General features: G+C 38.4%; 1 protein-coding gene across 1 annotated transcript in view; it reads right to left on the bottom strand.

Moving 5' to 3' along the window:
- Positions 1–2,344: 2,344 nt before the first annotated feature.
- Positions 2,345–14,139, bottom strand: part of LOC131673090 (nitric oxide synthase, salivary gland-like) — a 328,713-nt gene continuing 316,918 nt past the window's right edge. The window contains exons 5-6 of the mRNA XM_058950800.1: positions 2,434–2,515; positions 2,345–2,366 (exon numbers count right to left, since the gene is read on the bottom strand). Of these exons, the coding sequence (XP_058806783.1) occupies positions 2,345–2,366; positions 2,434–2,515 (104 nt within the window). The remainder of the gene's footprint in view (positions 2,367–2,433; positions 2,516–14,139) is intronic.

The following is a 14,139-nucleotide window of genomic DNA, read 5'->3' as shown; positions in this document are numbered from 1 at the left end:
TTGGCGAACAAATAAAGAAAAGGTTTAATGTAAATGTCAAGTATGATTATCATGTCATAACATAGCCTATGTGAATAACATTTTTCTACCACCGGAAAATGACTCCCTCAAAAATAACGTCATTTACTATAAAATAACGTTATTTGATTCCTAGAGCCTACATATCTTTGGACAATTACGTTATTCTCTGCAAATGACGTTATTACCTTGTTATGTCCTTGAGCACTCTCAGCGATTCGGCCTTTATTTTTTCAATCGAGGAAAAACGCCGTCCTTTCATGGGTCTCTTCAACTTTGGGAACAGGAAAGTCACACGGAGCCATATTTGGTGAATATGGAGATTGGGGCACGACTACGGTATTGTTTTTGACCAAAAAATTACGAACAAGCAACGACGAGTGAGCAGGTGCGTTATTGTGATGCAAAAGCCATGAATTCTTTTTCCATAAATCGGGGCGTTTTTTTTCGGACTGCTTCACGCAAACGTCGCATAACTTCAAGGTAATACTCCTTATTAACCGTACGATCTTGTGATAAGAACTCATGATGCACCACGCCCCTGCAGTCAAAGAAAACTGTAAGCAAAACCTTCACATTTGATCGAACTTGACGTGGTTTTTTCGCTTTTGGTGACGTTGAATGCTTCCAGGTGGACGATTGTGCTTTGGTTTCGACATCATAACCGTACACCCATGTTTCATCACCAGTTATGACCCTTTCAAGCAAACTTGGATCGTCGTTGACGTCGTTTAACAGCTCCTGAGCGATGTTCATACGATTACTTTTTGGTCAAAGTTCAGCGGTTTTGGAATGAATTTTGCTGCCACCCGTTTCATGTCCAAAACATTTGAAAAAATGTTATAACATGAGCCAATTGATATGCCAACTTCATCAGCAACTTCACTAATTGTGATTCGGCGATCATTCAGAACCATTTTTTCCACTTTTTTCACATTTTCATCGATCGTTGACGTGCTGGGTCGACCGGAGCGTTTGTCATCATCAACGTCTTTGCGGCCATCTTGGAAACGCTTATACCACTCGTAAACACTTGTTTCTTTCATAGTAGACTCACCATAGGCTTTTTGTAACATTTCATACACTTTGTTACACTTTATTTCATTTTTTACGCAAAATTTAATACCAATTCTTTGATCCATTTCTTTTGAAAAACGAAAATCGCCGAGCTCATAAAAACACGTCAAACCTTAGCGACTACCGCAGACAAAGTAAACAGTGAATATAGCTGAAAATTTTATCATACTTCAGGGGCATGTATACCAACACAATAAAAAAAAAATTTGACAATCGGACTCTCCAGACCCGCGAAATTTAAAAATTCCGGGTATTTTTTGAACACACCTCATAGATTTCTGTTTCATTGATCCCATCCTATTTCATTCATTCCATTTCCCCTTTACTTAAACGGTGGAGTGATAACGACGGTCAACGTATCCGCGTTCTTGCCAACGGGTCGAAGCAAATTTTCTTGTTTGGCTTGCCTTGAACATTTTTTTTTAAATTTCGAGAAGCTTTATTTTAGGAATACTATAACACTTGATTGGCTCATCTGGCATGAGTTTACGTCAAAATTAATGTGGACTAAAGCAAGAACTACTACAACTTGTACATAATTTTCGTATTAGCTATGATATCGTCTTTGGCACTGCAAATCACCATTTTCTTTTATCTTTCTTAAACACTTAAACTTATAATAGTATATTGCAATCGGTTGCGCCTATATTGGTAACACTCTATATAACGACATGCGGCTACGCAACATCTACGATGATATTCTCCTCAAATTAAGAATATATTAAAAATTTCATCTGGACTTTAGTCAACTTTATGAATGACAGATCAGATGAGATATACGAGGTCTGTTCGAAAAGTATCGCAAATTTTACATTTCCACGGGCTACGTAAATTTGATTTTTGATTTTTTTGTAGCGTTATGTTGGTACTCATGTCCCTTACTTATGCTAACAAGGTCGGACATTTTGAATGTTTGGTTAATTTTTAACAGCTGTTTTGTTTGGATGTGTTTTGGCTCGTCACCGATTTTTGCCTATACTAAAAAACTTTCAACTTTTTTGTTTTAATATAACTTTTGTTTTAATATAAGTTTGTTAGACTAGTAAAATTTTTGACTCATTTTTGTTTAAAGATAATTTCTTTTCATAGTCTTAATAGCGATGATTTAGTTAGTTGCAAAAAGTATAAACTAAAGTTTAATATAATAATATTCAATGAGTATAAAATACATATATTAATCCGTAATAGTAAGAATCCGGAATTGCTAAAAATAGGGATCATTATATATATGTGCCTCATACATAGACAATCAGTTATTAATTTTGCCAGAACTGGACACAAAATTTCTAAAAATATGCTTTTATTTGTTATATGAGCAGAATAACCATAAAATCTTACCGTGAGAGTCGTTCTGTGCTTAAGTCAGTTTTTTTAATCAAGTTACATGAAAAAATATTTCTGTTGTGGCATTTATTTAATGCTGTAAATAATATATTGATTAGATTAATGATTAATTATGGTCTTGTATATTTTACAGTTAATTTCATATATTATTGCTATAAAACTATAAATTCAGATTCAATAAGTAAACAGATTTTCAATACATTCAATAATAGTCTTACATTAAAATGTTTTATTGTCCAATAGAAAAAAAATTAATTATAAATTTTATTTTCTAGCTTTCATTAATAATAGCACAATTATGGTTCTATACGAGTAATTTTCCACTATTGCAATTTATTACATAATTTTTACAGTTCCTTTCTAACGGATTTTTTGTTCAAACAAATTTTGAATGAAATCCGAGACATAAAATAAAATATGAAATTTAATCCAACTTATTCGTGGACAAAATCAACGATAAAAATAGTAGTATATGACGACGCTTTCCAGTGCAATGCTGCGCTCCCGCACAGACGCAGTCAAGGTTCAGCTGTCACAGGTTACCCATATACAGGGTGTCAATTAAGTCCCGGGACGCCTGAATATTTTCTGAAGTACTTCAGTTCTGAAAAAGGTCAAGGTCGTTCCTTTAGTAACTTTCAACGCGGAATCCGATGGTGACCTTGGATTTGACCTTAAGATTGACCTTCAAGGTTATTTCAAGGTCAACTTTGTTTTTTTAAATGGGAACCCCTATTTTTGACAACGGCAATCGAAAGAGCGGAAAATTTTACGTCCAAAACGGTATTTTAAATTTTTTTTTCATGGCCTTGAGAAGGTCGATTTAAGGTCAAATGTTTGAAAAACTGCCTAAAAGCGTTTTTTTTAATTTTTAAGATATCGAAAAATGACCTCTACAAAATTTGTTCAGAACAGAGTGGGCCACCCAATGCACCAAAAACCTTTGACCTTTAACCTCATTTTGAAGGTCATTTCAAGGTCGAAGTGTTTTTTGTAATGGAAACCCCTCTTTTTGACCCCGGATACGCACATAGCGCGAAATCCGACGTTTGGATAAGGTATTGTGTTGAGTTTCGCGCTATGTGCGAATCCGGGGTCAAAAAGAGGGGTTTCCATTACAAAAAACACTTCGACCTTGAAATGACCTTCAAAATGAGGTTAAAGGTCAAAGGTTTTTGGTGCATTGGGTGGCCCACTCTGTTCTGAACAAATTTTGTAGAGGTCATTTTTCGATATCTTAAAAATTAAAAAAAACGCTTTTAGGCAGTTTTTCAAACATTTGACCTTAAATCGACCTTCTCAAGGCCATGAAAAAAAATTTTAAAATACCGTTTTGGACGTAAAATTTTCCGCTCTTTCGATTGCCGTTGTCAAAAATAGGGGTTCCCATTTAAAAAAACAAAGTTGACCTTGAAATAACCTTGAAGGTCAATCTTAAGGTCAAATCCAAGGTCACCATCGGATTCCGCGTTGAAAGTTACTAAAGGAACGACCTTGACCTTTTTCAGAACTGAAGTACTTCAGAAAATATTCAGGCGTCCCGGGACTTAATTGACACCCTGTAGTCATCTCCAAAGGCATTTTTCAGCATTTTGACCATTTCGGCAGAAGTCTTTTCAAGTTTAAAGTAACACTTGAAAAAAAAAGAATCTATGTTTATATATATATATATATATATAAACACACACATATATATATATAAGTAGGAAAATTAAGTTCTTATTTCCTTATTTTTAGTGGAAATCAATTATAATATAAATAAAAGACTTACATCCCGGGAGCGTAAACGGAGGCGTCTACAAATAGAAAATAGAGAAAATTTAAGGATCCTCTATAGTACAACGGCAGGACCATCATCACAAGAAAATTTTCCGTTTTTAAACAATCCTACAAGGGGACGGTTAGATCACCTGCAGGAGAATAATTTTTGCCAAACCAACTACCCAACTAACTAGTCATCCTGTCATTCTCATTATTCAGTTTTAGAGCAACCTACTCGTTTTTTTTTATTATTCGATACCAGTGTCTGCGTACACTACATTGTGTCCACCGAATCAAATACCTCAGTCAACGTCTGCCTACGTTCCATATTTTCAGCCAAATAGATTGGGTTTGAAGTCAATTCAAACCCAATCCCTAACTCCAACGCATCCTCCTTCCTCTTCACCAGCGAAGTTTCCTAATTCTGAAAACGTTAGGTTACGTTTTAACTATCTTCCCGATAACATGTCGGATGAGAAGTTTTACAGGCGTAGGAATATTAGGACTGAAGTATGGTTGAGAAACTTTAATGTAGCGTCAGGATCGACTGATAGTTTTCCGAAGTTTAAAGAGCCACAGAAAAAGAAAAGGGTTGAGGAATCAAGTATTCCAGTTAAAGAGGTTTAAAATCAAATATTAGGTTAAATCTACCTGCGGTCCTCGAGTGAAGCGGACGTGTTTTGTGCTTCATTCTACTTGGAAATCAAGCATTTAAACCAATCAAGGGAAAAAACATTTTTACTGAAATTAATTACTGAAGTTATAATAATCAACAGAATAAAGACCAAATGACCACACAGGAAAGAATCACGATGTCTAGATCTGTATTAAACAACACAGAAAAATAAACAATTGCAACTGGAAAAAAGCAAAAAGGAGGACAAAGAAAAGAAGAAAGTAATAGCCCAGATATAAATACACCTCAATATAAGCGGCTAGCCAAGCTAGCAGAGTACTACTCAGCCAGTACGGATTGACTCCCGTCAATAGATTCGAAGTTCTTAAGAACAGTGAAAATATAGAAATAAACATATCAAATAATATCAAAATATCGGAAAATAGATCGCCTTCTATCTTTGCCTACAATGTAAAAAATATGAGACCGCTGGAAAAACTTCTTAACGACATAGCCAAAGATGGCTATGCGTTGAATCTTAGAGCAAAACAAAATAAAAGTACAGCCGTCAACAGCTGCAAAATACCTGCCCATCGTAAACGCATTAAAGGAGAAAAACCCTCAATTCTACACATATCAAAGAAAAGAAGATAATGGACTAAAAGTAGTCTTGAGAAGTATGCATCCTTCCGTTGACACTGAAGATTTAAAAACTGCCATTGAGGAATACGGACATAATGTGATGAGCATCTGGAAAATTAGGCATCGGGCAACAAAAATTCCACTACCACTATCTACAGTGGAAATCGAACAAGACTACAAGAGCTAAGACATCTATAAGGTGAACAAACTATTAAACACTCTGATAAAATTTGAACTACCGAGTATTAAAGGAGAAATTCCACAGTGTCATAAATGTCAAGAATACGGGTATACAAAAAATTACTGCAACAAAAGTGCAATCTGTGTGAAATTTACAAAACAATATACAACAGAAAACTGTACTATAAAGGAAAAAATCAAAAAAGTAAGGTGTGAAAATTGCCAAGATAACCATTCTGCAAGCTATAAAGATTATCCGATTCGCAAACAACTATAGCAAAAACTGTTTCCCAAGAGGCTAAGAGAAAAAACTTATGTTCCAAACAGTAAACAAGTTCAAAATAATATTGATACTAATTCAAATTTAAATGCTAACAAAATTAAAACAAACATAACATATGCTCAAGTGTTATCAAAACAAAACAACCGAAACGTAACCGCAGAATTAATAGAAATGAATACACAGACCGATCTAATGTAAGTAAACACTCCAACGACAACAACAACAACAATAACACAAGTAAACTGGAACATATGATGGAGCAGCTGATGAAAAGAATGGACACTATGTTCAATCTCTTGACCGTATTAGTAAACAAACTAGCAAAATGAGCAGTATAAAACACGCTATCTGGAATGAATATGATCTAATTCAAAGACATTTCGAATTGAAATCATTCTTAATCTATGAAAATGTAGACATCATATTGATATCAAAAACACACTTTACAAGCAAGAACTATCTTAGTTGTTTCGTCGAAAGACGAAAGTATTTCCTATATAGTACGAGTAAAGGGGAAGTATAAGGTTGTAGCATAGTCGCGCTTTCTCCTCTCTCCTAGTAGCCACGTACTATTTCTTTCTCTCTCTTTTCTTTACTCCTTCATCGATATACTTACTCAGCATGCCTAACTACGATCTAACTATATGACTTTTTTTTTTCTTACTTAAGGAGAGTAGGCGAGAGTATGTGTTTCGGATGACATCGCGTTATCGGTTAGTTGTGGAGGTCAGGCAGTATAAATCATTCGTCCGAACAAATCGCACATTTTGAATTCTATATTCATTAAACAGAATTTCATTAACTTATTTAATTTGTTAATGTAGTATAGTTAAGCTTAATTAGTTTTAATTAAAATAGTCTATAATAGACGCGTATTTATTCTAGTTTTTAAAAAACTCTTCCAATCTGTTCTCTTTGTTTGAGTCGTGCTATTTTAGCAATCGCCGCGAGACCAATCCTCCTCAAATTCAGGTAACACTAACACAATTTACACAAACACTTATACTTATCATTGGTTGACTAGCCACAAAATAATTAATCAAGTCCACAGTGACTAAAAAACTATCAATTCATTACGTACATTATATTGGTCGACTAGCCAGAAAGTAGTCAATCGACATCACAACGCCATGTGTTTCATTTCACATATCTTTTGGTCGGTTAGCCACAAATTAACCAATTTCAATTTCTTTTACATCCGACATATATATACAACGGTTGAACGCATAATCGCATGTTATCACAATATCAGTTTGTATTTTATCAATGTAAATCAACCAAGGGTTTTTCTCTATTTAGGTGGTTTCCGTTTGCGCTTACGGGCAAACATAGTTTGCACACAAGATCAAACCTAACCGAACTTTGTGGAGTTTTTTCCCAATTTTTTAGGCCTATAATATATCGATCGTATTGTTCTAAACTACGCATTCATTATTTCATATCCTTTCATAAACTACACGTACATTCACGAACAATCCTTTCAGACTGAGAAGTTTAATGCTAACATTAGTATACCAAATTACAGCGTACATAAAACGAATCACCGACTTAATAAAGTACACGGAGGAACTGCAATAATAATCAAAACAAAAATAATCCATTACGTTCACACACACACCAGCGAAATTTAGCTACAAGCCCCCAATGTAATCATCGAGGATAAAGACTGCCCGATAACAATATCAGCTGTTTACTATCCCCCAAACAAAACAAAGTTGGACAGAATTCTTTCATTTATTAGAAAATCGCTTTATAGCAAGAGACGATTATAACGCTAAACATCCGTGGCAGGCTTCAAGATTATGAACTCCAACATACAGAGGCAAAGTACTATACGAAATATTTCAATATCCACTAGAGAACCAACATGTTAGCCAACAGATATATTTAAGGAACCGGGGATTTTATTGTCTTTGCAATAGTTAAAGGTATAAATAAAATACACATCGAAGCTACCTCATACTAAGAACTAGAGAAAGTATTGTTCGTAGAGAAAATGCAGAAATACAGAAGAAACTCAGAATACTTAACCCAATCGAAGCAACGGACTACTTACTGTAAAAAGCGACAAAAAGGTTAAGCAGACCAACTTCATTCATACCACCCATACATAAAAACGGTGAAACATGGTCTAGATCGGATGAAGAAAAAACGGCAACTTTTGCAAATCATCTAAGCGAAGTGTTCAAACCACAACAAAAGATAATCACTAAATAAGAAGAAGAAACCCTACTGGTAGATTATAACGCACACGATAGCACTCCATCCAATCCAGTTTAACAAAAGGAAGTACTCAAAATCATTAAAAACATAAATAATAAAAAAGTTACCGGTTATTAGATCGTTACAGAAAAAATGACTAAAAAGCTTCCCACAATAGCAATTCGATATATAAAAATAATATTTTATGCATGTTTCCGTCTTTGCTACTTTTCTTCCCAATGGAACTAGATAAACTAGAAAGGCCTCAGCTCAGGGAGGACATCAGCTCAGTGAGCTCATGCATTTTGACTTCGACACTGTCAACTCACCTCCCCCTCTCCCTCACCGAGCTGATTTAGTCCCTGGGCTGATGCCCGTGCGTTCTGTGTTCCACGCTTTCGATTTATTGTGTCTGTGTGTGGGTGTGTGTGTTAAATTTTTAGATATAATAAAGTAAATTTTATTTATTTAATAACACAGGCCAACAAAATTTCAAAAATGAAAAAACCCAGAAACCAGACAGTACGTTCCCAAACGTTTTTGGTGCGCTGAAACCGAATCTGACCTCAGAATTGCTCTATTACCCTGGGTTATCGAGAAATCCTAACCTAAAAGTTCAAAAAACACGATTTTTCACTATATTTCGCGTAGTATTACGTCGTAAGCCAATTTTATTTTAAAAAATGAGTAATGCTATCTCAAAGTACTACTCTTACCCTTCAAAACCCTTTTTTCAGATTTAAAAAACCTTTTTTTTCCATCGACATATCGTAGATTGAATTTGAGTGATTTAGCGATTTCGTTACAGCACGAAATAGTGGCGAATTTCCGAATAAGGAGTTATAGTGTAATTATATGTTTTTTGGGTCACTGAATCCAAATTTAACGTCAGAATGACTAAATAATCTCAATTCCCTTAACCCTAGAGCCCCATAACCTGCGACGCTGTAACCCCTGACCGACATACTCCAAAGTCCTTAACTCTCGAGCCCTTTAACCTGCTGCGGTATAACCCCCGACCCTCACACTCCAATTTTCTTAACCCTTGAGCCTTTAATCTGCGAAGCTATAACCCCCGGCCCTATCGAGGGTTAAAGAAATTCGTGTTTGGTGGATGGGGAATACCGCTGGGTCAATGGAACAACGATAGACGTCATTTCTGCGGTAAAAGAAGGTAGAAGAATTTGTGTATGTGATAGAAAAATTCATATCCAACTTACGTATACAAGTACAATTTACGTTTACATACAAGTGTCTATAACTTGCGAAATCGATCGGCTAGGATTTTTAATCTTACATATTTCTGGTCTACTAACGATGAAGAAAGTATCTACGTTAACAGATATCGGATTCACTTAGGGCCTACATTTCCTTTCTTGAGGATAACCGTGTATGACATTGCTCAAAAACTACAAAATTTTGTGCTTCGTTCTTCATCCGTGTTAGGGATCGTATTTGAGCGACAGGCTAACGGATAAGTCACTGGAATTGAATTTTTGGTATTATTTCTCGTACAACACTGCGTGCAGTACTTTCATTGATTTTTATTATAACTTCATTTTTCAGAAATTTTATCATTACCCCATTCCGGTATTAGAATAAGTTTATAATATTATTCGTGTTTTAACACTGCTCAAAAACTCCAAGTTTTTGTGTTCTACTCTTCATCCGTGTTAGAGATCGTGTTTGAGCGGCAGGCTAACAGAGAAGTTACTGGAATTAAATACTTTCTATTATTTCTCATATAACACTGCGTGCAGTACTTTTACTGATCTTTATTATTACTTTGTCTTCTAGAAATTTAATTATATTTACCCATTTCGTTATTAGAATAAGTTTATAATATTACTCGTGATTTTCAATTAACTTATAAGTTATTGAAGATGTCGGCATGTAGAATTCCATGCAAAGGAAAAATCGATTCCTTTTGTAATATCTGCGGTAAATTTGAGATAGCTCGACTTCGTCGATCAATCACTGATATCATTAAAGATCAGTTTGAATAATGTTACGAGACACCTATGAAGAATTTAGACAAACCATGGATTCCTAAATATATTTGTGAAGACTCTCGCCGAAGTTTGAAAAACTGGAATAAAACTAAAACCGAAGTTGTTCTCCAACCAACAATATGGCGTGAACCTAATGAGAGAAATGCTTGGATAAGTTTCAAAAGTGTCACCGAGAATTTTCTCGGAAACCACCGGGACCCTAAATACAAAACTATTGTGTCGACAATGCTACAGAATTTTCAAAAATTAGGGTGTTTGATGAGCCTGAAAATACACTTTTTGTTTTCACATTTGAAATACTTTCCGGACAATATTGGGGCGTTCAGTGAAGAAATGGGTGAAAGATTTCATCAAGATTTCAGAAACAAAGAGGAACATTATCAAGGTAGATGGAATGAGAGCATGATGGCTGACTATTGCTGGGCTCTACACCGACACGATCATTGACAGATCAACATAGACGCAAATCTCTTAAACGTTCATTTCAAGATAAACGACAGCGTTTTCATAAAAAAAAGAAGTGAAAAACTGTAGGGTTGCAGATATTCAGATGCAACACTCACAAACTGAATAAATGAGATTTAAAACGCGTAATTGAAAGCTGCGTAGAATACTAGGCTTGGATATTGAAGGGATTGAAATGTAGAGACATACGGTTATACGATAGCAGCTTGAAGTGCTGATTGAGGAAATTCTGGCAAAGGAATCTGAGGTTGCAGACTTGTAAGGCTCGGGGGTTGAATATAATTTGGAGGCTTGAGATATTCTGCGTAGCGAATTTCGGTATAAGGGTTGGGGGTTATAGCGTCGCGGTAATAGGGCTCGAGGGTTGAGGAAATTGGGGTGTGAGGGTCGGAGGTTATAGCTTCGCAGGTTACAGGCTCGAGGGTTGAGGAAATTGGGGTATGAGGGTCGGGGGTTATACCGCAGCAGGTTAAAGGGCTCGAGGGTTAAGGAAATTGGGGTATGTCGGTCAGGGGTTACAGCGTCGCAGGTTATGGGGCTCTAGGGTTAAGGGAATTGAGATTATAGAGTCATTCTGACGTTAAATTTGGATTCAGTGACCCAAAAAACATATAATTACACTATAACTCCTTATTCGGAAATTCGCCACTATTTCGTGCTGTAACGAAATCGCTAAATCACTCAAATTCAATCTACGATATCTTGATGGAAAAAAAAGGTTTTTTAAATCTGAAAAAAGGGTTTTGAAGGGTAAGAGTAGTACTTTGAGATAGAATTACTCATTTTTTAAAATAAAATTGGCTTACGACGTAATACTACGCGAAATATAGTGAAAAATCGTTTTTTTTTGAACTTTTAGGTTAGGATTTCTCGATAAACTAGGGTGATGGAGCAATTCTGAGGCCAGATTCGGTTTGAGCGCACCAAAAACCTTTGGGAACGTACTGTCTGGATTCTGGGTTTTTTTCCTTGTCGGCTTGTGTAATTATTTATGTAGTTAAAAGCCTTATTTAATTATAATGACGTATCGAAAGAGATCTTTGTTATGATTGAAAAAAAAATGAACGGACAGGTTGGGGGATTGAACCCGTGTGAAGCTCCGTGTTATAAATTATTTAAAGGGTAAGGTAAGGGAGGGTTTTTTGCTTCACTGTAGCGTTGACGATGGGCCTCGTCACGAACTTGGCGTTTTGGGCGTTGAATCGAGAGGAACAGAATGGCGGACGCATACAATAATAACTCTCAATATCTTTAACTATATTTATTCTCAAATGTTTCAAATCAAAATGAGCGGCGACGCGGATTTACGCATCGTCCTCTACGGCCGCGTGCCTTCGCTCGTACGGATAATAATTGAGAGGATTTCAAAGGAGGGTCCCGCCGTTTCCGCCTTTTTCACTGTGCTCGTAGATGATCGCGAGCACCTCGCCGACGCGTCGCGCACTCGCGAATATAGAGAGAGATAGAGAGAGAGAGAGAGAGAGAGAGAGAAACGACCTGACCTGACGAAGGCTGCTGGCAGGAAATGCTGCTGGGGCTGTAGTCAGGTTAGTGGCAGGTCCAGGTTAAGTCTACAATGCCTTGGGTGTCGCTGGGAATTCTCTCCAGGCTGTAATCTGCTCGGCGTCATATCGCTTCTTTGTCTCTGCTATGCTATTCGGGTTTATAGCACGCACACGCTCAGCCGTCACAACCGATCCTTTTTCCTCAAGATCTCGGCTCGAACTCTCTCCCCAACCGTTCGCGCGTTGGCTCGAGCAAAGATCGCCACGAGTCGCTCGCGCTCGCTTACTCGCTACGCATGACGCATCAATCTCTTTCTCTTCTTTTTGCCATAGCCGCTCTCGTTCCTAATTGGCTCCCAATGACGATGCCCAGCACAGGTACTGGCCCTGAAATAAAGCGGTGCGAGCATCGGTATCGGTTTGTAATTTCCACCACGCTCACCAGGGCAACAGCGAAGGAGCGAGCTGCGAGAGAGAGAGAGAGAGAGAGAGCGAGCCAGACTAGGCCGGCCACTCCAGCCAGGGCGCTATCACAGCCCCCCCCCCCTCCCAAGTCATCGATCTCTCCCTGACGATCGACTAACGATCATCTCGCACCCCTCGGCGAGTTCTTAAAGTGAATGTTCGCATGTGGAAAGGAAATAATAAATAGGATCGAAAGGATTCTCCATTTCGCTAGCACCCATCGATGCCACGCGTACTTAGGTTCATATTCAACCCTCACATGCATATAAACACAAAAATAATCAAAACAATAAAATAAAACACAAAAGTCTAGCAAACAACACTCTACTCACAAACGTCAACCTACACCTGATCCTGGGAGGACCCTGCTTTCGGGTTGCCAGAGCTTGGGGCCAACTCGGTGGAGGGCTTTCCGAGCATGTCTCCTCATCTGCTTAATAAAACGGTCGCCTGCAGCCTCATCTTCACGCTGAGCGGCTAAAGCTCGAGCGGCTTCTATCGGAGTCCGCTTCTTTCTTCCTTACTGACGCACCTTCTTTCGCCTTTCAGGCGTTGTGTCAGTTCTAGCTATCCTCTAAACCGAGGGCGCCGGTTCTGCATTCGCCAGAGACTCTATTATCGCTCGAGGTTGGAGAGCGTCGAGCAAACCAGGCAAGTGTACGGGCGAAATGCCCAAGCTACGAGCCGCCTGCACTCGAGTCATAATATAGGCTCGGCATGCAATCGCACACCACTCACAATTGCTCACGGACACATCATAGCACCCACAATTGCGGCAGAATACTCGCGGGTTGGTTACTTCTGGATACCGCGACCTCGGATGGGAGCCGGCTTTGCAATTAAAGCAGAGATATGGCACAATATCCCGTTGTGCGTTAAACGATACCGAGGCCAAACCACGCAAAAAGGTGCCCGTCAGTCTGTTGCCTCTCGCATCCATTCAGCGCTGCAGCCCCTGCGATGCTACAGTACGAGTCGAGGATTGGGGCAGGGAAGCCCGCGAAATTCCGCTCGCTCGGCACGTACAGGTGCACACAGCCTGTTCTCGATCTCTCGCCGTGGCTTTCTCCATAGATCTTTCTCGCTCTGGGATTTTTGATGGCGCTGGTACCAAAGCATATTCACGCGATTGTCGGACAGGCGTTTTGGGTGGAGTATCGTGCGTGGCTGGTCTCATTCGAGCTGGGTGTGACAAGGAAAGATGCCTAGGGTAGGCATCGTCCCATAGATGGAACGCACCCAGCGTCCTTCACGCAAGATCCAATCCTCTGCCACGCGCGGCAGTCCGCTCCTCGTCCGTTCTTCGCTCGGCCACCTCCTCATTTCGACAAGAGCTTTCGCCTGCGTTCTCCTGAACGGGCCTTCCCGAACGTCTTTTCCCAGCAATACTCTGCTGTTCTTCTAGCAACTAACGAGCTTTTGTTAGCTCTTGGATTGAGGGCCAAACCGATATCTTCTTCTTCCGAGGCCGATGAACTCGTCAGAGTGCTATCTGAATCATCTTGCTCACGCACCTTCTCACACATCAGTTGAGATGGCCACAGGACTCGGTTGGCTGTCCGTTCTTAC

The sequence above is a fragment of the Phymastichus coffea genome, unplaced genomic scaffold (genome assembly GCF_024137745.1).
Source record: "Phymastichus coffea isolate CEN01 unplaced genomic scaffold, Cenicafe_Pcof_1.1 PCOF00167, whole genome shotgun sequence".
Taxonomy (NCBI): domain Eukaryota; kingdom Metazoa; phylum Arthropoda; class Insecta; order Hymenoptera; family Eulophidae; genus Phymastichus; species Phymastichus coffea.
Note: the sequence above shows the minus strand (reverse complement) of the source record. Positions and strands in the feature narration are given on the sequence as shown.